This window comes from Salvelinus fontinalis, chromosome 26 (genome assembly GCF_029448725.1).
Source record: "Salvelinus fontinalis isolate EN_2023a chromosome 26, ASM2944872v1, whole genome shotgun sequence".
Classification (NCBI taxonomy): domain Eukaryota; kingdom Metazoa; phylum Chordata; class Actinopteri; order Salmoniformes; family Salmonidae; genus Salvelinus; species Salvelinus fontinalis.
The window spans coordinates 31,403,878-31,430,470 of NC_074690.1; the positions used below are offsets into that span (position 1 = coordinate 31,403,878).

Sequence of the window (26,593 nt, forward strand, 5' to 3'; positions counted from 1 at the left end):
TCCCAATCATGACCTGCAATCACTTTATGCCTTATTGTATGTCTCTCTCAAATATCAATATGCCTTGCATACTGTTGTTCAGGCTAGTTATCATTGTTTTGGTTTGCAATGGACCCCGTAGTTCCACTCTCCGTACCTCTGATACCTCCTTTGTCCCACCCCCCACACATGCGGTGACCTCACCCATTGAGACCAGCATGTCCAGAGATACAACCTCTCTTATCATCACCCAGTGCCTGGGCTTGCCTCCGCTGTACCCGTGCCCCACCATACCCTGGTCTGCACATTATGCCCAGAATCTATTCTACCACGCCCATAAATCTGCTCCTTTTATTCCTTGTCCCCAACGCTCTAGGCGACCAGTTTTGATAGCCTTTAGCCGCACCCTCATCCTACTACTCCTCTGTTCCTCGGGTGATGTGGAGGTAAACCCAGGCCCTGCATGTCCCCAGTCACCCTCATTTGTTGACTTCTGTGATCGAAAAAGCCTTGGCCTCATGCATGTCAACATCAGAAGCCTCCTCCCTAAGTTTGCCTTACTCACCGCTTTAGCACACTCTGCCAACCCTGATGTCCTTGCCGTGTCTGAATCCTGATTTAGGAAGGCCACCAAAAACTCCGAGATTTCCATACCCAACTATAACACTTTCCGTCAAGATAGAACTGCCAAAGGGGGAGGAGTTGCAATCTACTGCAGAGATAGCCTGCAAAGTTCTGTCATACTTTCCAAGTCTATGCCCAAACAGTTCGAACTTCTAATTTTAAAAATTAATCTCTCCAGAAATAAGTCTCTCACTGTTGCCGCCTGCTACCGACCCCCCTCAGCTCCCAGCTGTGCCCTGGACACCATCTGTGAATTGATCGCTCCCCATCTAGCTTCAGAGTTTGTTCTGTTAGGTGACCTAAACTGGGATATGCTTAACACCCCGGCAGTCCTACAATCTAAGCTTGATGCCCTCAATCTCACACAAATCATCAAGGAACCCACCAGGTACAACCCTAAATCCGTAAACATGGGCACCCTAATAGACATTATCCTGACCAACTTGCCCTCCAAATACACCTCTGCTGTTTTCAATCAAGATCTCAGCGATCACTGCCTCATTGCCTGTATCCGCCACGGGTCCACGGTCAAACGACCACCCCTCATCACTGTCAAACGCTCCCTGAAACACTTCTGCGAGCAGGCCTTTCTAATCGACCTGGCCCGGGTACCCTGGAAGGATATTGACCTCATCCCGTCAGTTGAGGATGCCTGGTCATTCTTTAAAAGTTACTTCCTCACCATATTAGACAAGCATGCTCCGTTCAAAAAATGCAGAACCAAGAACAGATATAGCCCTTGGTTCACTCCAGACCTGACTGCCCTCGACCAGCACAAAAACATCCTGTGGCGAACTGCAATAGCATCGAAGAGCCCCCGTGATATGCAACTGTTCAGGGAAGTCAGGAACCAATACACGCAGTCAGTCAGGAAAGCAAAGGCCAGCTTTTTCAAGCAGAAATTTGCATCCTGTAGCTCTAACTCCAAAAAGTTCTGGGATACTGTAAAGTCCATGGGAAACAAGAGCACCTCCTCCCAGCTGCCCACTGCACTGAGGCTAGATAACACGGTCACCACTGATAAGTCCGTGATAATCGAAAACTTCAACAAACATTTCTCAATGGCTGGGCTCCTGGCGACTCCAACCTTGGCCAACAGCCCCGCCCCCCCCGCTGCTACTCGCCCAAGCCTCCCCAGCTTCTCCTTTACCCATATCCAGATAGCAGATGTTCTGAAAGAGCTGGAAAACCTGGACCCATACAAATCAGCTGGGCTTGACAATCTGGACCCCCTATTTCTGAAACTGTCCGCCGCCATTGTCGCACCCCCTATTACCAGCCTGTTCAACCTCTCCTTCGTATCATCTGAGATCCCCAAGGATTGGAAAGCTGCTGCTGTCATCCCCCTCTTCAAAGGGGGAGACACCCTGGACCCAAACTGTTACAGACCTATATCCATCCTGCCCTGCCTAGCTAAGGTCTTCGAAAGCCAAGTCAACAAACAGATCACTGACCATCTCGAATCCCACCGTACCTTCTCCGCTGTGCAATCCGGTTTCCGAGCCTGTCACGGGTGCACCTCAGCCACGCTCAAGGTACTAAACGATATCATAACCGCCATCGATAAAAGACATTACTGTGCAGCCGTCTTCATCGACCTGGCCAAGGCTTTCGACTCTGTCAATCACCATATTCTTATCGGCAGACTCAATAGCCTCGGTTTTTCTAATGACTGCCTTGCCTGGTTCACCAACTACTTTGCAGACAGAGTTCAGTGTGTCAAATCGGAGGGCATGTTGTCCGGTCCTCTGGCAGTCTCTATGGGGGTACCACAGGGTTCAATTCTCGGGCCGACTCTTTTCTCTGTATACATCAATGATGTTGCTCTTGCTGCGGGCGATTCCCTGATCCACCTCTACGGAGACGACACCATTCTGTATACTTCCGGCCCTTCCCTGGACACTGTGCTATCTAACCTCCAAACGAGCTTCAATGCCATACAACACTCCTTCCGTGGCCTCCAACTGCTCTTAAATGCTAGTAAAACCAAATGCATGCTTTTTAACCGTTCGCTGCCTGCACCCGCACGCCCAACTAGCATCACCACCCTGGACGGTTCCGACCTAGAATATGTGGACATCTATAAGTACCTAGGTGTCTGGCTAGACTGCAAACTCTCCTTCCAGACTCATATCAAACATCTCCAATCCAAAATCAAATCTAGAGTCGGCTTTCTATTCCGGAACAAAGCCTCCTTCACTCACGCGGCCAAACTTACCCTAGTAAAACTGACTATCCTACCGATCCTCGACTTCGGCGATGTCATCTACAAAATAGCTTCCAATACTCTACTCAGCAAACTGGATGCAGTTTATCACAGTGCCATCCGTTTTGTTACTAAAGCACCTTATACGACCCACCACTGCGACCTGTATGCCCTAGTCGGCTGGCCCTCGCTACATGTTCGTCGTCAGACCCACTGGCTCCAGGTCATCTACAAGGCTATGGTAGGTAAAGTGCCGCCTTATCTCAGTTCACTGGTCACGATGGCTACACCCACCCGTAGCACGCGCTCCAACAGGTGTATCTCACTGATCATCCCTAAAGCCAAAACCTCATTTGGACGCCTTTCCTTCCAGTTCTCTGCTGCCTGCGACTGGAACGAATTGCAAAAATCTCTGAAGTTGGAGACTTTTACCTCCCTCAACAACTTTAAAATCTGCTATCCGAGCAGCTAACCGATCGCTGCAGCTGTACATAGTCCATCTGTAAACTACCCACCCAATTTACCTACCTCACCCCCATACTGCTTTTATTTATTTACTTTTCTGCTCTTTTGCACACCAGTATCTCTTCTTGCACATGATCATCTGATGATTTATCACTCCAGTGTTAATCTGCTAAATTGTAATTATTCGATTTATTGCCTACCTCATGCCTTTTGCACACATTGTATATAGATTCTCTTTTTCCTACCATGTTATTGACTTGTTTATTGTTTACTCCATGTGTAACTCTGTGTTGTTGTCTGTTCACACTGCTATGCTTTATCTTGGCCAGGTCGCAGTTGCAAATGAGAACTTGTTCTCAACTAGCCTACCTGGTTAAATAAAGGTGAAATAAAAAATAAAAAAATAAATAAAAAAGTCAGATTGCTCTATCAAATCATAGGCTTAATTATAACATAATAACACACAGAAATACGAGCCTTAGGTCATTAATATGGTCGAATGCGGAAACTATCATCTCGAAAACAAAACGTTTATTCTTTCAGTGAAATACGGAACCGTTCCGTATTTTATCTAACGGGTGGCATCCATAAGTCTAAATATTCCTGTTACATTGCACAACCTTCAATGTTATGTCATAATTACGTAAATTTTGGCAAATTAGTTCGCAACGAGCCAGGCGGCCCAAACTGTTGCATATACCCTGACTCTGCATGCAATGAATGCAAGAGAAGTGACACAATTTCACCTGGTTAATATTGCCTGCTAACCTGGATTTCTTTTAGCTAAATATGCAGGTTTAAAAAATATATACTACTGTGTATTGATATTAAGAAAGGCATTGACGTTTATGGTTAGGTACACATTGGAGCAACGACAGTCCTTTTTCGCGAATGCGCACCGCATCGATTATATGCAATGCAGGACACGCTAGATAAACTAGTAATATCATCAACCATGTGTAGTTATAACTAGTGATTATGATTGATTGATTGATTGATTGTTTTTTATAAGATAAGTTTAATGCTAGCTAGTAACTTACCTTGGCTTCTTACTGCATTCGCGTAACAGGCAGGCTCCTCGTGAGGCAGGTGGTTAGAGCGTTGGACTAGTTAACTGTAAGGTTGCAAGTTTGAATCCCTGAGCTGACAAGGTAAAAATCTGTCGTTCTGCCCCTGAACAAGGCAGTTAACCCACGTTTCTAGGCTGTCATTGAAAATAGGAATGTGTTCTTAACTGACTTGCCTAGTTAAATAAAGATCTGCAAAATCGGCGTCCAAAAATACCGATTTCCGATTGTTATGAAAACTTGAAATTGGCCCTAATTAATCGGCCATTCCGATTAATCTGTCGACCTCTACTGTTTAGCCATAATGGCAATCGTTATGTTTGGAAGAAAAAGAGGGATGCTTGCAAGCCGAAGAACACCATCCCAACCGTGAAGCACGGGGTTGGCAGCATCATGTTGTGGGGGTGCTTTGCTGCAGTTGGGACTGGTGCACTTCACAAAATGGATGGCTTCATGAGGAAGGAAAATTATGTGGATATATTGAAGCAACATCTCAAGACATCAGTCAGGAAGTTAAAGCTTGGTCGCAAGTGGGTCTTCCAAATGGACAATGACCCCATGCATACTTCCAAAGTTGTGGCAAAATGGCTTAAGGACAACAAAGTCAAGGTATTGGAGTGGCCATCACAAAGTCCTGACCTCAAACCTATAGAAAATTTGTGGGCATAACTGAAAAAGCGTATGCGAGCAAGGAGGCCTACAAACCTGACTCAGTTACACCAGCTCTGTCAGGAGGAATGGGCCAAAATCCACCCAACTTATTGTGGGCAGCTTGTGGAAGGCTACCCGAAATGTTTGACCCAAGTTAAACTATTTAAAGGCAATGCTACCAAATACTAATTGAGTGTATGTAAGCTTCTGACCCACTGGGAATGTGATGAAAGAAATAAAAGCTGAAATAAATCATTCTCTCTCCTATTATTCTGACATTTCACATTCTTAAAATAAAGTGTTAATCCTAACTGACCTAAAACAGATAATTTTTACTCTGATTAAATGTCAGGAATTGTGAAAAACTGAGTTTTTAAATGTATTTGGCTAAGGTGTATGTAAACTTCCGAAATCAAGTGTATATTGAATTGCAATGTTTTCCACCAGATCCTCCAACCAGTGGAGGGGTTGGTAAAAAAAAAAGAAAAAGGGTAATCAGAAATAATGCAAGCAAAGTTATTTGATAGATGAATCTGTCATATAGCAAAAAAACAGTTTATTTATGTTTCTGCTGTGTAATGCAACCTGGGAAGTGGTTGTTTTTCAGATCAAACATTTAGTTTGCTTCAACAATTTACATTTGGGTTCAAGTAATCCCTAATCACCTCCGCTGTTACTTGAATGTCAAAGTGAAGTTGTTGATAAGTTACTGGAGATGAGCAGAGTCCCATGGTCTAGAGGAGGAAATGTGAACCACTTGGTACGCATGACCCACGTCACTGGAAGTATGGCCTCAGAAATATGTCAGCAGGGTGGGGCTAGGGCCATGTGTGTGGGTGTCATATGTCAACCCGTTCCCCGTGCAGGGTCGTGACTGCTGAGGGGCATGTGAGGGCTGTCATGTGATCAAGCGGCAGCCTCGACCTGACAGACACTGCCAGAACAGGAGCCTGCTAGCCTCTCAGACAGCTGTCCAATAATACTATAGCCAGGCTGAATGAAATATCACTGTTAGTACTGTATGGTATACTGTACACTAGATACAGATAACTGCCAAAATAAGGGAACACTTGAGTAAATGAGGGATACAAAGTATATTGATCCCATCATGCTTAGGGTCAAGTATAAAAATGTCCAGTTGCCCATTATTTTGGCTACCATAGAAGAAGAGATGTCAGTGACTATGAAAGAGGGGTCTCAAAGGAGAATAGGGGGTTTAAAGGGTGTGTGTGTGTGTGCGTGTCAGTCAGTCACCATATCTCAACTCAATTGAAAACTTCTGGGAGATTCTGGAGCATGCCTAAGACAGCGTTTTCCATCACCATCAACAAAACACCAGATGATAGAATTTCTAGTGGAAGAATGGGGTCACATCCCTCCAATAGAGTTCCAGACACTTGTAGAATCTATAATGTGCATTGAAGCTGTTCTGGGGCTCATGGTGGCCCAACGCCCTATTAAGATGCTTTATGTTGGTGTTTCCTTTATTTTGGCAGTTACATGTATCTCTTCACTGATTTATGATATGATACACATCATCAAGGCTGGGTAATGGCACAGTGGTATTAGTACATGAAGCTATCAAAAAATAGAGGAAGGAAGGACTGATAACTATATTCCACTCTATTGTTAATTGCCAGAATATAGATGTTCTTCACATTGATTTGATTGATTTGTTTGAAATTTGAACCAGCTTTGGAAACATTTTTTAGGTATTCGAAGATGTTCTCTGATACTGTGTTGGTCCAACCCGTTCCTGACAACCTGCAGTACATTCAAATAAGTCTACTGTAGTTGTCATAGGACTCACAAGCTTTGCTTGCACTGCAGTGATCCACTGAAATCAATTGATTGCTGTTCTTTAGGGACAGGGTGGGCTGGATATTTTCATTATTTTCCTGGCAGGTTTCCAGGCCCTGGCAGCACTTAACCACACATGATGTGAATGGAAAATCCCATCAGCAAGCTCAACTCAGATGATTCATCTGGATGAATCAAGTATTATTGACCCATCAGCTTTGCTGATGATAAATGAGGATACTTAATGATATTCCAATCAATATTGTTCTGAAAAGCAAAATATCTTGGGGAGCCACTCCACTATTACAGTATCATGTGACAAGCACATACTCTGTTGAAAGGGTACAGTATAGCCCAATCAGAAAGGCCACAATTGAGTTGAGATCGATTGTGAACATAGCAACAGCATTACAGGAGATGTCTAGGGAAACTCCATGTATAAATGACAGGCCTGTGTAGACTACTGCTAACTGCTAATCCTTTCTCTGGTCCTTGTTTTTCCTCCACAGTCTCCGGCCTCTCGTCTTCCCCCACCCCACCCAGCACCCCCACCCAGGCCCCAAGCCAGTCCATGCTGTTCCCCCAGGAGGTCCACCAGAGTGCCCCTGGACGTCTGGGCCGCTCCCTCTCGTCACCCCCACCAGACACCGGACAGTGCCTCAGCCTGCCCGCCTCTGCCAAGCCCCCCATGCCCTCGTCCTCTCCGATACCGTACGCCTTCCCACTGCCCCAAGCTACCTCACAGCCAGTGAGTGATACCTCTTACTACCTACTACACCAACTGCTGGTTTAGGCTGTTTGTTAGTGGCAGTGATAATTGATTGTGCAGTAAAGCAATATTGCAGGTTTGCCGAGGAAAAGTGGTGTAAGGGAGAAGCTGAGGTGATTTTCTGTGAGTCTCCTAGACCAGGGGTTCCCAACCTTTTTCCCCAGGGCCCCCTTTTTCACATTGTTTTATGCCCCCCCCCTTTTGGATTATTGTTATTAAATACAACACCAGCTTCATTTTTTTTTATTTGAGGGACCTAGGAAAATGTTGTTTTGAAAATAAATTCAACATAGTTTAACAAGACTAATGTCTTTAAGATAAGAGGTAAGATAGTACTTTATTAATCCCCCAGAGGAACATTTTTATTGCACCAGCCAATACATATATTACCAATAAATACACCATAAAAACACAACAAGAAAACACAGACACTAAGAGCAGCACATCATCAATGAATATAAAAACGAAGTGTTCGTGTTAAAAAGCCTCATAGCATATGGTAAAAGGATTTCTGAAAAGTTTTGTTTTGGACCTGGGTAAAAAAAAACGGTCTGCCATCAAACTGCAATGCTCCAGGCAGATACTGTAGAGGTGGGTAGTGTTGGCCTCTATACTGCTGAGCTTTTAGAGGATCCTCTTATCCAGGATTGTCCTGGTGGGTGCTAATGGTAGATCCAGTCTTCTTGATGATTTTGTTTAGCCTGTCTCTAATGATGTTACCCCCCCCGAGCAGATTACGCTGTAAAACAGGACACTAGACACAATGCAATTAACAAAACATTTGGAGCATTTTTGAGCAGACATTAAAGGATCTGAGCTTCCTTAAAAAGAATAGCCTTTACTGAGCTTTTTGAAAAACCATGGAGGTGTTCTCTTTCCACTGCAGCTTATCGTCAATCCCCACCCCCAGGTAGTTCTACGAGTCCACCCTTTCCACTGTGATGATCACAGGAGATGCACTCCTTCCTCCTGAATATCACCAGCTTTTTGGTTTTAGACGCATTAAGCTCCAGGTGGTTTTAGATGCACCATGCCACAAATGAGGATATTTCCTCCCTGTGTAGGGAGTCATCATCCTATGTGATGCTGCCTAAAATTCCTGAATCATCTGAAAACTTTTGTAGGTGAAACGGGGGCATGGGCATGCCGGCTGTCTACTGTGTAAAGGGTGAAGAGGAATGGTGACAGAACCTTCACTTTTGTGGCACCTGTGTTAGTGATGATGGTTTCTGAGACCGAGTGGTTCTGTTGTCTGACCCGTTGCGGCCTGTCAGTGAGGTAGTCCATGAACCAGGTGATGGTGGAAGGATGTAACTGCATAACCTGTGGTTTGCGTGCTAGGAGATCGGCCTGGATATTTGTTGAATGCACTGGAAAACTCTAATAGCATAATGCGGACTGCTCTCTCCAAGTGATCATATGCTTTATGCACCATGCAGTGCATCTTCCACACCTATCTTGGCCTGGTTGGCAAACTGCAGGGAGTCAAGAAACCCCTGCACCTGCTGCTTAAGTTGCGCAAGGACCACTCTGTCAAACACCTTCATCAACTGAGAAGTGAGTGCAACAGGCCTGACGTTGTTTAGGCCCTGTCTCTTGGCGTTTTTGGGAACAGGCACAATGCAGGATGATTTCCACTATGTAGGTACAGTAGAGGTAGACAGTGACTGTATTTGTATTCATTATGGATCCCCATTAGCTGTTGCCAAGGCAGCATCTACTCTTCCTGGGGTCCAGCAAAATTTTAAAAACATTATAATACATTCACAAAAGATTTCACAACACATTAAGTGTGTGCCCTCAGGTCACTACTCTACTACCACATATCTACATCACAAAATCCATGTGTACATGTGTGTATAGTGCGTATGTTATCATGTGTGTGTATGCGTGTGTCTATGCCTGTGTGTGTCTCTTCATTGTCCCCGCTGTTCCACTAAGCCGGGTGGACACTACACGACTTTCAAAATCCTAACATTGCTGAGCCTCTTACTTTAAACGACCGTCTTTCCTCAAATCAAATCAAATTGTATTAATCACACGCGCCGAATACAACAGTGAAATGCTTACTTACGAACCCCTAACCAACAGTGCAGTTTCAAAAAATACGGATAAGAATAAGAGATAAAAGTAACAAGTAATTAAAGAGCAGCAGTAAAAAATTAAATAACAATATATACAGGGAGGTGCCGGTACAGAGTCAATGTGCGGGGGCACCGGTTAGTTGAGGTAGTATGTACATGTAGGTAGAAGGTAGAGTTAATTCAAGTGACTATGCATAGATGACAACAGAGAGTGGCAGTGGTGTGGAGCAATGCGAATAGTCTGGGTAGCCATTTGACTAGATGTTCAGGAGTTTTATGGCTTGGGGGTAGAAGCTGTTTAGGAGCCTCTTGGACCTAGACATGTCAGTCCGGTACCACTTGCTGTGTGGTAGCAGAGAGAACAGTCTATGACTAGGGTGGCTGGAGTCTTTGACAATTGTTAGGGCCTTCCTCTGACACCACCTGGTATAGAGGTCCTGGATGGCAGGAAGCTTGGCCCAGTGATGTACTGGGCCGTACGCACTACCCTCTGTAGCGCCTTGCGGTCAGAGGTTGAGCAGTTGCCATACCAGGCAGTGATGCAACCAGTCAGGATGCTCTCGATCGTGCAGCTGTCGAACATTTTGAGGATCTCAGGACCCATGCCAAATCTTTTTAGTTTCCTGAGGGGGAATAGGCTTTTTCGTTCCCGCTTCACAACTGTCATGGTGTGCTTGGACCATGTTAGTTGTTGGTGATGTGGACATCAAGGAACTTGAAGCTCTCAACCTGCTCCACTGCAGCCCCGTCGATGAGAATGGGGGCGTGCTCGGTCCTCCTTTTCCTGTAGTCCACAATCATCTCCTTTCTCTTGATCACGTTGAGGGAGAGGTTGTTGTCCTGGCACTACATGGCCAGGTCTCTGACCTCCTCCCTATAGGCTGTCTCGTTGTTGTCGGTGATCAGGCCTATCACTGTTGTGTCATCAGCAAATTTAATGATGGTGTTGGAGTCGTGCTTGGCCATGCAGTCATGGGAGTACAGGAGGGAACTGAGCACGCACCCCTGAGGGGCCCCTTCGTTGAGGATCAGCGTGGCGGATGTGTTGTTACCTACCCTTACCACCTGGGGGCGGCCCGTCAGGAAGTCCAGGATCCAGTTGCAGAGGGAGGTGTTTAGTCCCAGGGTCCTTAGCTTATTGATGAGCTTTGAGGGCACTATGGTGTTGAACGCTGAGCTGTAGTCAATGAATAGCATTCTCACATAGGTGTTCCTTTTGTCCAGGTGGGAAAGGGCAGTGTGGAGTGCAATAGAGACTGCATCATCTGTGGGGGCGTTATGCAAATTGGAGTGGGTCTAGGGTTTCTGGGATGATGGTGTTGATGTGAGCCATGACCAACCATTCATAACACTTCATAGCTACAGACGTGAGAGCTACGGGTCGGTAGTCATTTAGGCAGGTTACCTTAGTGTTCTTGGGCAGAGGCACTATGGTGGTCTGCTTAAAACATATTGGTATTATAAACTCGGACAGGGAGAGGTTGAAAATGTCAGTGAAGACACTTGCTAGTTGGTCAGCGCATGCTTGCTGTACACATCCTGGTAATCCGTCTGGTCCTGTGGCCTTGTGAATGTTGACCCGTCTAAAGGTCTTACTCATATTGGCTGCGGAGAGCGTGATTCCTGTAGTTTTTTGTGTGTTGCCTACGTCATGGTGCGCACACTAAACGATCTGGCACAGACGGCGATCACACACTACAAGATTGTTCACTTGGTCGTGAGGATTCTCGATACTATGCTGTCTGGCAAAATCTATGATGTGATTCGATTTACGTAGCTACAAGCTGTTGCTCAAAGCAGCCTCTTAAACATTTAGTCAGATATTCACGCTTGCCATACAGCGTTGAAATATCTAGCCAAACATTTTGAATTGAATAGCATTCCTTGTGAACTTCAGAGTTGTAACGATTTGTCACTTTGGCTTTGTTTGAAGGCAAGTACAAACACATACTAGTAGTAGTCATCACTCCTGCTCGAGAGTCTACACATTCTGGGTGAAGCGAAGCAACGTCATCTCACTGCCTTCTTCTCTGGTGAGCTGTCATTGGCTATTGCTGATTACCGTTCTCAAAACATGTCGTTGCATATCTCACACTACAAGAGCGTTTCAGATTTTGTGCCAATTAAAATCAAACCTGTTTGAAAATATCAGGACGTCTGGGACTGCTCAAAGACGAAATGCGCCTTTGACCCGCTCACATTAAACGAGCGTCGGTGACGCCCGCATGCCCCGAGTTGGCAACGTTAAGGGGATTTTGTCTCCGATCTCACAAACGTGTCTGGGACAGCGAAAATGCCGGCCAAAATCATGTAGTGTACACCCGACTTAAGGTGTATTTTTATCTGTTTTTTACTGCCTACATGAGTTACTTTGTGGAATAGAGGTCCATGTAGTCATGGCACTATGTAGTACTCTGCGCCTCCCATAGTCTGTTCTGGACTTGGGGACTGTGAAGAGACCTCTTGTGGCATGTCTTGTGGGGTATGCATGGGTGTCCGAGCTGTGTGCTAGTAGCTTAAACAGGGGGATTCAACATGTCAATACTTCCTACAAAAAAAAGTAGTGATGAAGTCAAGCTCTCGTCTACTTTGAGCCAGGAGAGATTGACATGAATATTATTAATGTTAGCTCTCCGTGTACATTTAAGTGCCAGCCGGGCTGCTATGTTCTGGGCTAATTGTAATTTCCCTTTTTGTGGCGACAGAACTAGGGCCTGTAGGACCTGCCTTGTTGAAAGTGTTAAGAAGGAAGAGCAGCCCTTTATTATAGACAGACCTATCCCCATTTTAGCAACTTGTCTGCTTTGACCATGACAGTTTTCAATCCTGGCAGTTTAGTCTCCTCAACTTGCTCAATTTCCACATTATTCATTACAAGATTTAGTTGAGGTTTAGGGTTTACTCCTAAATATTTGGGACAAGTCATTCACTAAGTTATTTCTTGCCATCCATTCTAAAACTGACTGCAGCTCTTTGTTAAGTGTTGCAGTGATTTCCCTTGCTGTGGTAGCTGATGTTGGATGGTGTATCAATAATCCCAGTCATTACAAAGATACAGGTGTCCTTCCTAACTCCGTTGCCAGAGAGGAAGGAAACCGCTCAGGGATTTCACCATGAGGCCAATGTTGACTTTAAAACAATTAGTTTGGCTGTGATAGGAGAATAACTGAGGATGGATCAACAACATTGTACTTACTCCACAATCCTAACCCAAATGACAAAGTGAAAATAAGGCCTGTGCAGAATTCAAATATTACAAACCATGCATCCTGTTTGCAATAAGGCACTGAAGTAAAACTGCAAAAAAAATGTGTCAAAGAAATAAACGTAATGTCCTCTATACAAAACATTATGTTTGGGGCAAATCACATCACTGAGTACCACACTTCATATTTCCAAACATGGTGGTGGCTGCATCATGATATGGGTATGCTTGTCATCGGCAAGGACTAGGGAGTTTTTTTAAGATAAAAAGAAACTGAATAGAGCTAAGCACAGGCAAAATCCTAGAGAAAAACCAGGTTCAGTCTGCTTTCCAACTGACAATGGGAAACAAATTCACCTTCAGTAGGACATTAACATTAAACACAAGGCCAAATATACACTGGAGTTGCTTTCCAAGACGACATTGAATGTTCCTGATTGGCCTAGTTACAGTTTTGACTTAAATCATCTTGAAAATCTATGGCAAGATTTGAAAATTGCTGTCTAGCAATCATCAACAACCAACTTGACAGAGCATGAACAATTTAAAAAAGAATAATGTGCAAATATTGTACAATTCACATGTGTAAAGCTCATAAAGACTTACCGGTACCCAGAAAGACTCACAGCTGTAATCGCTGCCAAAGGTGATTCTAACGTGTATTGACTCAGTGGTGTGAATACTTATGCAAATGAGATATTTCTGTATGTCATTTTCAATACATTTGCTAAAATTTCAAAAAAACTATTTTCACTTTGTCATTATGGGGCATTGTGTGTAGATGGGTGAATGTTTTTTTAATACATTTTGAATTCAGGCTGTAACACAACAAAATGTTGGGGGGTATGAATACTTTCAGGAGGCACTGTATTTAATTGATTGAGGATGTGATATATATTTTTAAAACTAATACTTCAAGTAACTGTCTGTGTCTGTCTGGTTGAGCTATAGCACACACTACCCTGACAGTGTAAGTCAATATTTCATCACCATCTTTGGTTTTGTTGTTGCTTCTTACACCCTAACCCTCATGATTATATGAGCCATAAGTATCTCTCTCTATCTCTAATATTGATAATTTGTCACGCTGTCTCTATTCTCCTCTCTCCTAACCTCTCTCTCTGTCTCAACACACACCAGGCTCTCCTCTTACCATAATCAAAGGAATGACTTCTAAGCCACTTCCAATCTGAAAGCGCGTTAATGAAACAGCCCTCCATCTCTAATTTACATCCCCGTGTTTACCTACAGCACGTTCCCTTCCCTGTTCCCTGTGGCAGTACAGCAGCAGCAGATTGCGATGGGATTCATGCCCGTGCTGATGCGGGGTTAGGCTGGTTAGGCTGAAAATTGCTGTCTCACGATGAGGTATAGGGTGACTCTGGGGGGTTGGTTGGACATCCCAGAGGTGATCTTTCAGGGCTGTTTCTTCTACTGCACTGGATTAGGGTCTAATCAAGGGGCTAGGGGAGATGAAGAAAAACATTTTTTCAAAGGATTTTGAATCATCATATGCTACAAATATGCATATGGCTTGGCTCATGGTACATGCCATGATGAAGTGTTTTGTAGGATAGGGAGGAAGGCAACTTACCTCATTGACATTTGCATGTTAGTGCTGTACACAGACTTATTTTGTTATAGGATTATTTTTGCTGCAGCACAGCCTCTGTCTCTGGGCTAATTGTGCAGCAGCCAGCCTACTTCATCCCATTCATCCCTAGCCTTATGGATTTTTTTATGCACTATCCATATACGTAAATAATTCTCTATTGTGCAAATTGTTGCATTTTAATGTCCTGCAAAATAAGTTATGGACATAGAGAAGGACAGGGAATCCTTGGCTTCTGGCTGCTTGGCAACATAAGGGATTTCCTAATATGGTGAAAAGCCTTGGTTGTTGATTCTAGTGCGTGATCATAATAATAAATGAAACTTGAACGAATTCCCCTGTCGTTCACAATCCAGAGAATACGCAGAAAAACATATGCTTCCGAGCAGATACACTGTCACGCGTAGCCTATGTCAGTCTGTTTTTTTTAATCTAAAAATATTTTTGCTTCGGTTTTTATCCGGAAGAGTTGTACACTCCTATGTTTTATTCAGTAGTATGATCCTACTGTAGGCATTGGCTGCATTGATTGCAGCAAAATAGATTTAGGAATGTTCCACAAATACAGAGTTAAGGGGTGTGTAGTCTACTAATAATGTGCCATTACAGTTACTGGCAGGCACAGAGCTCCAGATATGAATTGCCCACAGTCTACAGTAAAAACTTGGACAAGAGCAATTTAATGAGTTGCACGCAGTACGTATTTTGTCATTGTCAGACAGACGGGGCTTGCTTTTCTTAATTTTGGCTTTGCGCAAGGACATTTAGCCTACTGTCAGTCTCTCAAAAAGATAGATGATTCTGTCATGGTGTAAAGTGCCAGCAGTTATTGAATGTATATTGTTATTTTAATCTTAACTTTTCCAAACGGCGAGTAGTTGTGCGCCTGAAAGCGTGCGACTGATGTCATATTGTGGTAGGTTTGGAGCGCGTTCTTGACTGTCTCATATTCTTACAGAATTTCTACGGTTTATTCGAAGGCATGCTGGAGAAACTTGAACTAGACGATGATGGTGTTGGTAAGTGCATTTACTTAGTAGACTAGTCTACATTTTCATTTTACTTGATGGTGTTACATAGCCATTTATTTGACGTTTTTGCAATTGTTTCGCTTATAGTTGAAGACCAGGGCTCAATATGGAACGCAGGATGCTGATTTGTAAAGTGCTGGTGTGAATTGTAATGTGAATATTAATTCCATTACATTGGTGACACCGGTTGCTATTCGCAGAATATGATGCTTCATAAGATAAATTACTCCGGTTTTGCTTATTTCACCAATACAACAAGTGTCATCCTGATTGCAAAATCACAATCCTTCACATTTAAGTCTTATTATGCAGGATGTGTTTTGATCATAACCCAGTTTTTGCCTGTTGATAGCGCAAAGCCTTTTGCAGTCCTGTCAGCGTGCCCTGTTGGAATAAGGGATTCCCCCAGCCCAAGAGGTGGCATCATTGATTCAGTATGAATATTGAGATGATCCGATATACACATTTAGTGTGAATATTTGTGTGTCTGTCTTTACAGCTGCTGAACCAGACAGTGATATTTACATGCGCTTTATGAAGTCCCATAGCTGCTATGACATCGTTCCCACCAGCTCCAAGCTGGTTGTGTTTGACACTGGACTGCAAGTAAGTAAGCCCAGCTCCTACACATGACTACACTTTGACATCACGATGGAGCTATCATGGATAAGGGACCATATTCAAAAAGCGCTTCAAAGTAGAATTGCTGATTGAGGATTATTTTTGTGTTTTAGATCATAATGGATAAGACTACATGGACACGGGGCAACTGATCTTAGATCAGCAATCTGAGACACTTTCTGGCCAGGCCCAGACAGACACACAGGGTTGAGAATTCAGACTATGTATAAATACGTTTGAGTAGGCCTGACTATAACCTAACATTGAGCTACAGTATAGCTTTTGTTTATCTTACTAGGTTTGTCCACTGAGGGACATTCTTATGGCTATTGAAGTGTCTCCTTGGTTTGAAAGGCACTGAGAGCCGTTTGGTTAATGTTCCATGAGGAGAGCAGTGCTATTGCTAGTGCTAATGATTTGCCTCATAAAATGGTTAAACAGTAATCAGCCACTGAATCTATTAAACTCAAGGTTTTAGTTCCCTTATCTGAGTATGAAACCCCTTAAAACCAGAATGCTTTAGTGTTTGATTTGGATTTCAATTGAACACTTCCACATTTGTACAATATGTACAATACCACCTTCAGAACCTTGCCATCCATGTGTTTTTGTGTATGATTGTGGTCTTTTCTCACAGGTGAAGAAGGCTTTCTTTGCCTTAGTGGCCAATGGGGTGCGTGCTGCTCCACTGTGGGACTCAGAGAGGCAGTGTTTTGTGGGTAAGAAACGCCTTTTGTGTATGACACACGTTCACATGAAATGCATTCATGCTTAATGCATTCACTGATGCAAACACCTATATTCACCAATTAATGCATATCAGGGTCGTAGCCAGGGTCTGAGATTTAGTCAGGTCCCGGAAGAAAGTTGAAGCTCGTTTAATGCATTTCTATACAATTAAAAAATTCTTAAAATGCTAATTCAAAGAACAGCAAAAACAATCAAAACCCTAGCCATTATCACATTGGTTGCTGTAGCTTCATTCACCTCAGTCGATCTATAAACACATAGCCTGATAGCTATACAGTTAGCCACTACACATTAACTCACATTAACTCAGCACCGGAATTAAAACCTTTTTTGTTGTTGCAGTTTTACAGCTAATTTCCTACAATTCTACACATATTGCCATGACTTATCTGAGTGAGAGTGACTAACAAAATCAATGGGGTCCCTGCAGGCCCTGTCGGTAATTTGTCCATGATTACTACAAGTTTAGATAGCTGGCTAGACTCACTGGACTAATTTACCAATCTAAAACATGTTAACTGACATGGGCTAATTGAATGACTGTCAGTGAGTGACATAACAAGAGGAAAACTGATGAAAATCCATGTTTTGAAATTGCACCTTGTGTATTCTACTATTCTAACTCTCAAGTTGAGACCCCGACTGAGTTCCTAATTTTATATATATATATACACTGCTCAAAAAAATGTATTATAGGAAATTATAGGCAATTAGCAAGACACCCCCAATAAAGGAGTGGTTCTGCAGGTGGTGACCACAGACCACTTCTCAGTTCCTATGCTTCCTGGCTGATGTTTTGGTCACTTTTGAATGCTGGCGGTGCTCTCACTCTAGTGGTAGCATGAGACGGAGTCTACAACCCACACAAGTGGCTCAGGTAGTGCAGTTCATCCAGGATGGCACATCAATGCGAGCTGTGGCAAGAAGGTTTGCTGTGTCTGTCAGCGTAGTGTCCAGAGCATGGATGCGCTACCACGAGACAGGCCAGTACATCAGGAGACGTGGAGGAGGCCGTAGGAGGGCAACAACCCAGCAGCAGGACCACTACCTCCGCCGTTGTGCAAGGAGGAGCACTGCCAGAGCCCTGCAAAATTACCTCCAGCAGGCCACAAATGTGCATGTGTCTGCTCAAATGGTCAGAAACAGACTCCATGAGGGTGGTATGAGGGCCCGACGTCCACAGGTGGGGGTTGTGCTTACAGCCCAACACCGTGCAGGACGCTTGACATTTGCCAGAGAACACCAAGATTGGCAAATTCGCCACTGGCGCCCTGTGCTCTTCACAGATGAAAGCAGGTTCATACTGAGCACATGTGACAGACGTGACAGAGTCTGGAGACGCCGTGGAGAACGTTCTGCTGCCTGCAACATCCTCCAGCATGACCGGTTTGGCGGTGGGTCAGTCATGGTGTGGGATGGCATTTCTTTGGGGGTCCGCACAGCCCTCCATGTGCTCGCCAGAGGTAGCCTGACTGCCATTAGGTACCGAGATGAGATCCTCAGACCCCTTGTGAGACCATATGCTGGTGCGGTTGGCCCTGGGTTCCTCCTAATGCAAGACAATGCTAGACGTCATGTGGTTGGAGTGTGTCAGCAGTTCCTGCAAGAGGAAGGCATTGATGCTATGGACTGGCCCGCCCGTTCCCCAGACCTGAATCCAATTGAGCACATCTGGGACATCATGTCTCGCTCCATCCACCCAACGCCACGTTGCACCACAGACTGTCCAGGAGTTGGCGGATGCTTTAGTCCAGGTCTGGGAGGAGATCCCTCAGGAGACCATCCGCCACCTCATCAGGAGCATGCCCAGGCGTTGTAGGGAGGTCATACAGGCACGTGGCGGCCACACACACTACTGAGCCTCATTTTGACTTGTTTTAAGGACATTACATCAAAGTTGGATCAGCCTGTAGTGTGGTTTTCCACTTTAATTTTGAGTGTGACTCCAAATCCAATTTCCATTGATAATTTTTGTGTGATTTTGTTGTCAGCACATTCAACTATGTAAAGAAAAAAGTATTTAATAAGAATATTTCATTCATTCAGATCTAGGATGTGTTATTTTAGTGTTCCCTTTATTTTTTTAAGCAGTGTATATATATACACACACAGCACCAGTCAAAAGTTTGGACACACCTACTCATTCAAGGGTTTTTCTTTATTTGTACTATTTTCTACATTGTAGAATAATAGTGAAGACATCAAAACCATGAAATAATTGATATGGAATCATGTAGTAAGCAAAAAGGTGTTAAACAAATCAAAATATATTTTCTATTTGAGATTCTTCAAAGTAGCCACCCTTTGCATTGATGACAGCTTTGCATGCTCTCAACCAGCTTCACGAGGAAGTCACCTGGAATGCATTTCAATTAACAGATGTGCCTTGATAAAAGTTAATTTGTGGAATTTCTTTCCTTAATGCGTTTCAGCCAATCGGTTGTGTTGTGACAAGGTAGGGGTGGTATATAGAAGATAGCCCTATTTGGTAAAAGACCAAATCCATATTATGGCAAGAAACGCTCAAATAAGCAAATAGAAACGACTGTCCATCCTTACTTTAAGACATGAAGGTCAGTCAATCCGGAACATTTCAAGAACTTTGAACGTTTCTTCAAGTGCAGTCGCAAAAACCATTAAGCGCTATGATGAAACTGGCTCTCATGAGGACCACCACAGGAAAGGAAGACCCAAAGTTATCTCAGAGGATACGTTCATTAGAGCTACCAGCCTCAGAAATTGCAGCCCAAATAAAGTTCAAGTATCAGACACATCTCAACATCAACTGTTCAGTGGAGACTGTGTGAATCAGGCCTTCATGGTTGAATTGCTGGGGAAAAAACACTACTAAAGGACACCAATAAGAAGAACAGACTTGCTTGGTCCAAGAAACACGAGCAATGGACATTAGACCGGTGGTAATCTGTCCTTTGGTCTGATGAGTGCAAATTTGACATTTTTGCTTCCAACCGCCATGTCTTTGTGAAACGCGGTGTGGGTGAACAGATGTTCTCCGCATGTGTGGTTCCCACTGTGAAGCATGGAGGAGGATGTGTGATAGTGTGGGGGTGCTTTCACTGTTGTATTCGGCACGTGACAAATAAACTTTGATTTGATTTGACAATGACCCAACACACCCCCAGGCTGTGTAAGGGCTATTTGACCAAGAAGGAGAGTGATGGAGTGCTGCATCAGATGACCTGGCCTCCACAATCACCCGACCTCAACCCAATTGAGATGGTTTGGGATGAGTTGGACCGCAGAGTGAATGAAAAGCAGCCAACAAGTGCTCAGCATATGTGGGAACTCCTTCAAGACTATTGGAAAAGCATTCCTCATGAAGCTGGTTGAGAGAATGCAAAGTGTGTGCATAGCTGTCATCAAGGCAAAGGGTGGCTACTTCAAAGAATCTAAAATATATTTAGATTTGTTTAACACGTTTTTGGGTGCTACATGATTCCATATGTGTTATTTCATAGTTTTGATGTCTTCATTATTATTCTACAATGTAGAAAATAGTAAAAATAGAGAAAAACTCTTGAATGAGTAGGTGTGTCCAAACTTTTGACTGGTACTGTATGTATATATATATATTCCGGACTCTGACATTGCTCTTTCTGATATTTCTTAATTTCTTACATTTTGGGTTATTTGTGTGTATTGTTTTGTATTGTTAGGTACTGTATACTGCATTGTTGGAGCTAGAAACATAAGCATTTCGCTGCACCTGCGATAACATCTGCTAATTATGTGTACGAGACAAATAGTTTTATTTGATTAGATTTATAGACCACATGAATTTAGACCACATAAATAAAATTCAATAAAACTTGCTAAATTGCCAGCATGTCCCTCTGTGCACCCTCTGTGACTTCTATGAAGATTTTTACCCACTTAACCACAACATTTCTCCAACTTGTCACCATCACTCTAAAGCCTTAGTTATTTTGTTGCTTGAAAATGTAATTTCTGAAGATTATTATTATTTATTTCATATGATTAGTGATTGATCTAATCACATGAAATGTCTGTCCCTAATTTTAATGTCAACCCTGTTACGTGAACTGAACTCTCTTTTTTAATATGGTGAAATTATTTATTTTAAAATGTTTTTTTTTCAAAAGAAACATTGAACATCTAATAGTCAAACTATAGTGTAAAAACCGGTGAACTGGTTCTACTCTTTTTGGCCATTTTCTGGTGTTTTGTGGTGTGAAACTGAATGGGTCGAGCATACCACGTCAACTCCCTGTTACCCATAGCTAGACAGGCTACAAATGTTTTATTAATACATTTTTTTGTTAAGTTTGCATTCAATTGCCCATCCCTGTTGCACATAACAAGTTTCCATTCCCCCTGTCACGAGGGAACTCATGGCTGATTTAAGATGAAATTGTCAACCCTGTTACGGTCAACCCGGACAATTTAGCACTTAGGCACTTACTATAGTAATTTTTATTTAACCTGTTGAGATGGGAAAACGTGTTTTTTAATTAAGTTGTACGTGTGCTCTTTATGACAGAATTGGTGAAATATTTATTATTTAGATGAAGCTATATTGCCCAAAAGGTATACTCATTTGGTGGAACCACCCAGATAACAATTATCTCCAGATTTAAATACGACGTTAGTCAGTTTTGTTATGAGTCATAGCCAGTCGAGCGTGATTTGTTGACATGAAGTCCGTTAGCAACCTAATGCTTTATGACAACTTCATGACAACTGTTGGTCATTCTAAAGGCGTACATGTCTTCTCATTTCAGGAATGTTGACAATCACAGACTTCATCATCATACTACACAGATACTACAAGTCACCGTTGGTAAGTTTGAGTGGACAAAACCATTTGCGTTATGTTTGTTCGACATGTGAAACCTATGATGGATTTCTGTACTTCTCTAGTGTGTTTTTTAGATATCAATACAGTTGTGTTGTTTTATAGGTGCAAATATATGAGTTGGAAGATCATAAGCTTGAGACGTGGAGAGGTATGTAACAAGCTCTGGTTTATATTATAACATTACATGACATGTATCGAACATTGAACTCGCATCGTTTTCCCTCTCCACAGAAGTATATTTGCAAGAGACATTCAAACCTTTAGTGAACATATCACCTGAATCAAGGTAAGTTGTTACTGCATAACAATGGCTAGTATACAGTTGTGAATGTGTGTACGACTGTTTGCCGTGTATGTGGTTTGAATATACATACCTGCAAAGAAAACGCCTGCATTTTCTTTTAATGTGCGTTTTATGTATGTCTGTCTTTGAAGCATATTTGATGCAGTGTATTCCCTCATCAAAAACAAGATCCACCGTCTGCCTGTCATCGACCCTGTTACGGGAAACCCACTTTACATCCTCACACACAAGAGGATCCTCAAGTTCCTACAGCTCTTTGTAAGTCTAAAACCATTACTGACAACCTGACGTTAGGTTTTATGATCATACACACTAGTCCCATTGGGACTGTCTTTCTTGAAACAATAAACTGACAATTCTGCTTTTACTTGAACACTGCCCTTGGAGTTGGAGAAGAAGGTGAATAGAAACTGAGTGTGTCTCTCTCGCTATGTTGTGTTGTTCCAGGTGCGCGAGATGCCCAAGCCAGCCTTTATGAAGCAGACCTTGGTGGAGCTGGGCATCGGTACCTACAAGAACATAGCTTTCATCCACCCTGACACACCCATCATCAAGGCCCTGCAGATATTCGTAGAGAGGAGGGTGTCTGCCCTGCCTGTGGTGGACGTATCTGGTACGCGTTACTGTAAAACACTTTGTGACAACTGTTGTTCAAAGATGCTTTAAAGGGTAATTTGATTGATTTAGATTCAGTTTAACTCTCGCGGTGAAGCCTAATGGTTATGTTTCAATATCCTCACAGGGAAAGTGGTGGATATTTACTCCAAATTTGATGTCATAGTAAGTGGTGGTTTACTAAATATTGATGATCTTAATACAGCTTGGTAATCACGTGACTTCCCCCTCAACAATATATTGTGAATATTTTCCTTCAAAAATACATCCATATGAGTGTGTCTATGTATCATGTGTATAGAACCTGGCAGCAGAGAAGACGTATAATAACCTGGACATCACCGTGACCCAGGCTCTGAGGCATCGCTGGCAGTACTTTGAGGGGGTCATGCAGTGCCACAAACAGGACACACTGGAGACCATCGTGGACAGGATTGTCAAAGCAGAGGTGAGTTCTAACACACACGCCTCTCTTCCTCTCTTTTTCTCTTTCTCTCTAACTTTGTGTGCGTGTGTGTCAGGTCCATCGGTTGGTGGTGGTGGATGATCGCTCGGCCATCGAGGGCATCATCTCCTTGTCTGACATCCTGCAGGCCCTGGTGCTCAGCCCAGCAGGTATAGACGCTCAGCATTCCTAACCACCCTCGTCTTACACCTGGACCCTGAGCTCCCTCCCTCCCTCCCCACCCTGTCCTGCCCCGCCCTGTACCTCTCACACAGGTAGGACACAAACACAAACTCTGACCCTTGCTGGTTGGCATCCACATGCGGATGGCACGTGCCTGTGCTCGTGAGCTGTCCTGTATTGCCAACTCGTTATGGTGTAGTATGGGCTTGGCTGTGTGTGTGTCCTGTGTCCTGACTCTGAGCCATGTCCTGTCCTTTCCTCCTACCCTCAGATTAAAATCGAATCGAATCAAGTCAAATTGTATTTGTCACATGCTCCAAATACAACACGTGTAGACCTTACAGGGAAATGCTTACTTACATGCCCTTAACCAATAATGCTGTTTTAAGAAAATACCTTTAAAAAAGTAAGAGATAAGAAAAACAAATAATTAAAGAGCAGCAGTAAACAACAATAGTGGGGCTATGTACAGGGAGTACCAGTACAGAGTCAATGTGGAGGCTATATACAGGGTGTTACGGTACAGAGTCAATGTGGAGTCTATATACAGGGTGTTACGGTACAGAGTCAATGTGGAGGCTATATACAGGGGGTACCGGTACAGAGTCAATGTGGAGGCTATATACAGGGAGTACCAGTACAGAGTCAATGTGGAGGCTATATACAGGGAGTACCAGTACAGAGTCAATGTGGAGGCTATATACAGGGTGTTACGGTACAGAGTCAATGTGGAGGCTATATACAGGGGGTACCGGTACAGAGTCAATGTGGAGGCTATATACAGGGTGTTACAGTACAGAGTCAATGTGGAGGCTATATACAGGGTGTTACGGTACAGAGTCAATGTGGAGGCTATATACAGGGGGTACCGGTACAGAGTCAATGTGGAGGCTATATACAGGGGGTACCGGTACAGAGTCAATGTGGAGGCTATATACAGGGGGTACCGGTACAGAGTCAATGTGGAGGCTATATACAGGGTGTTACAGTACAGAGTCAATGTGGAGGCTATATACAGGGTGTTACGGTACAGAGTCAATGTGGAGGCTATATACAGGGGGTACCGGTACAGAGTCAATGTGGAGGCTATATACAGGGTGTTACAGTACAGAGTCAATGTGGAGGCTATATACAGGGTGTTACGGTACAGAGTCAATGTGGAGGCTATATACAGGGGGTACCGGTACAGAGTCAATGTGGAGGCTATATACAGGGGGTACCGGTACAGAGTCAATGTGGAGGCTATATACAGGGGGTACCGGTACAGAGTCAATGTGGAGGCTATATACAGGGGGTACCGGTACAGAGTCAATGTGGAGGCTATATACAGGGAGTACCGGTACAGAGTCAATGTTTCAATGCGCGGGGGCACCGGTGTCATGGTAATTGAGGTAATTATGTACATGTAGGTAGAGTTTTAGAGTGGCTTTGCATCGATAATAACAGAGAGTAGCAGCAGCGTGGGGGGGGGGGGGGGGGGGGGCTCCTCTGTTGTATTGGTATTTTGTCTGCTTATAGTTTCAAATAATAAAGAAGAATGATAATTGATGTAAGATAAAGTGTTTGCATTTCTGTGCTTTGGAAGGAAATGCATTTGCTGCTGCTGTCATAATGCATTTGGAATTTGCTGGTGCATCAGTTCCCAGAATGAAAAGTACAGTGAGCAAGACTCATCATCAACTCAGATGTGAGACGTGATGAGAAAGAAACATGAAGCATCTTGCACAACTCTCTCCCTAAAGCAAAGAAGCCTACTGTTGTTATGTTGGGCATTAGCCTGGTCCCAGATCTGTTGGTGCTGTATAGGCAACACCTATTGTCATTGCTATGCCATAACAACAACCATAAGAGTTGGCTATACAGCACAATAAGATCAGAGACCGGCCTAGTGGGATGTGTTCTCACCTCACATGTCTGTCCTCTCCTCCCCTAGATGCCTGCAGAGAGGAGGGCCTGCTGGAGTGAGAAGGGAAAAGCTGTGGGGACCACTGAGGTTGAAGGCTGTCATAAAACTTAGTATTCTACTTCTATGGCTTCAGACATGGGGCCCAGAGCCCTTGGTATGGATGCTCTAGAGGTGAGTCTAGACTTTGAAACCAAAAGGCTGGGCTGGACTGATACGGGGATGTAAAGGGCTCTAATGCCTGAGGACCAGCATCTCTCTGTCTAAATGGAACTGGGCTTCATTCACTGTGGGAGGGTTATAGTAGGGTGGAATGATGACGCAGGGTGAAGTTGAGCCCGTCTGTAGACTGTGGCTATGTATATGAGAGCTATGTATATTTTGGTTTTGCTCTCTATCTTGCTGCTCTGTCATTGTTCCAGCAACAGTGCCTAGTCACTCCCAGTAAGTTTTAAACCTTCAAGGAACAAGAAGATTGACAGATATGGTCAAAGCGTCTTAGACTTGATGATACACACTTTAGGATAAATGGCAGGTTTTCATGTTTTACCTTGTAATGGTTGAAGGGTCTGTATTTTTATATGAGTAATATGCTGTGAAGAGAGACGGAACATATAAAAGGCCATATTTTAAGACGTGTTTTGCCTGCTTCATGTACTTGCAAAGGAAAATGGCAGATTCTGAACTGCTCACAACTGGTCTCCTGTGCTGTGGCCAGAGTAACACAACTCGGACAAAACTCATCTCTGTTCTATTACTGTAAATAACAACGTTTTGAAGATAAGTGCCAGAGAAAGCTTTATTTTTTTTTTTAAATCTAAGTTTAAAACAAATTATGTTAAACTGACTACAGTTTAATATTATTTTTGTAAATATAACGTGGCAGTAAAATGTTGTATTCAAAGATGGACTGTACATGTGCAAGCAATAAATGACACTATAACAGTTATAAATGTTGTTCTTTACTTTTCTAAAAGCAGCAAAATAAACAATGACACTGTATTTTTATGTAATGTGTGTTGCTGCATATGTTCTTTTTTATGGTACATTTTCACCACCACATGTTTAACTATATTTTATTGTGTTAGCAAGAAAGCCAAATTAAAAGTGCCTAGGTAAATACATTTGATATAATGATAATCCTGAATACATTGATTGATGTAACATTTTGATAACCGCCATACACATGAATCATGTAATGTCATACAGTATAACACATGTTTTATGCTCTTTGATGGAACTTATTTGACGGTCATGGCTATAATGCCTTCAATGATAATCATCGTGGCATTAAATGTCTGAACACTGCCACCATCTAGTGGTTAGGAGCTGCACTGCAGGCATATCTGCACCTGTTCAATGATTGACCATCACGCGTGTCCTGAGAGTACTCTTAACTTTGATGGCACCATAAGCATATTTAGTCTGTGAGGCTCAGA

At 43.3% G+C, this 26,593-nt stretch overlaps 1 protein-coding gene across 3 annotated transcripts in view; it reads left to right on the plus strand.

The window, feature by feature from the left end:
- Positions 1-26,167, plus strand: part of LOC129824109 (5'-AMP-activated protein kinase subunit gamma-2-like) — an 81,563-nt gene extending 55,396 nt beyond the window's left edge. For 2 of the 3 annotated variants that reach the window (XM_055883458.1, XM_055883456.1), the window contains 13 exons: positions 7,302-7,540; positions 15,421-15,481; positions 15,993-16,099; positions 16,752-16,833; positions 21,628-21,686; positions 21,807-21,852; positions 21,936-21,990; positions 22,140-22,266; positions 22,456-22,621; positions 22,751-22,788; positions 22,925-23,071; positions 23,145-23,238; positions 25,185-26,167. In XM_055883458.1, coding sequence (XP_055739433.1) covers positions 7,302-7,540; positions 15,421-15,481; positions 15,993-16,099; positions 16,752-16,833; positions 21,628-21,686; positions 21,807-21,852; positions 21,936-21,990; positions 22,140-22,266; positions 22,456-22,621; positions 22,751-22,788; positions 22,925-23,071; positions 23,145-23,238; positions 25,185-25,216 — 1,253 coding nt within the window. In that variant the 3' untranslated portion in view covers positions 25,217-26,167. Of the gene's footprint in view, positions 1-7,301; positions 7,541-14,666; positions 15,159-15,420; positions 15,482-15,992; positions 16,100-16,751; positions 16,834-21,627; positions 21,687-21,806; positions 21,853-21,935; positions 21,991-22,139; positions 22,267-22,455; positions 22,622-22,750; positions 22,789-22,924; positions 23,072-23,144; positions 23,239-25,184 lie in introns of those variants that run through there. The other variant, XM_055883457.1, reaches the window with a different exon arrangement.
- The last annotated feature ends 426 nt before the right edge of the window (positions 26,168-26,593 follow it).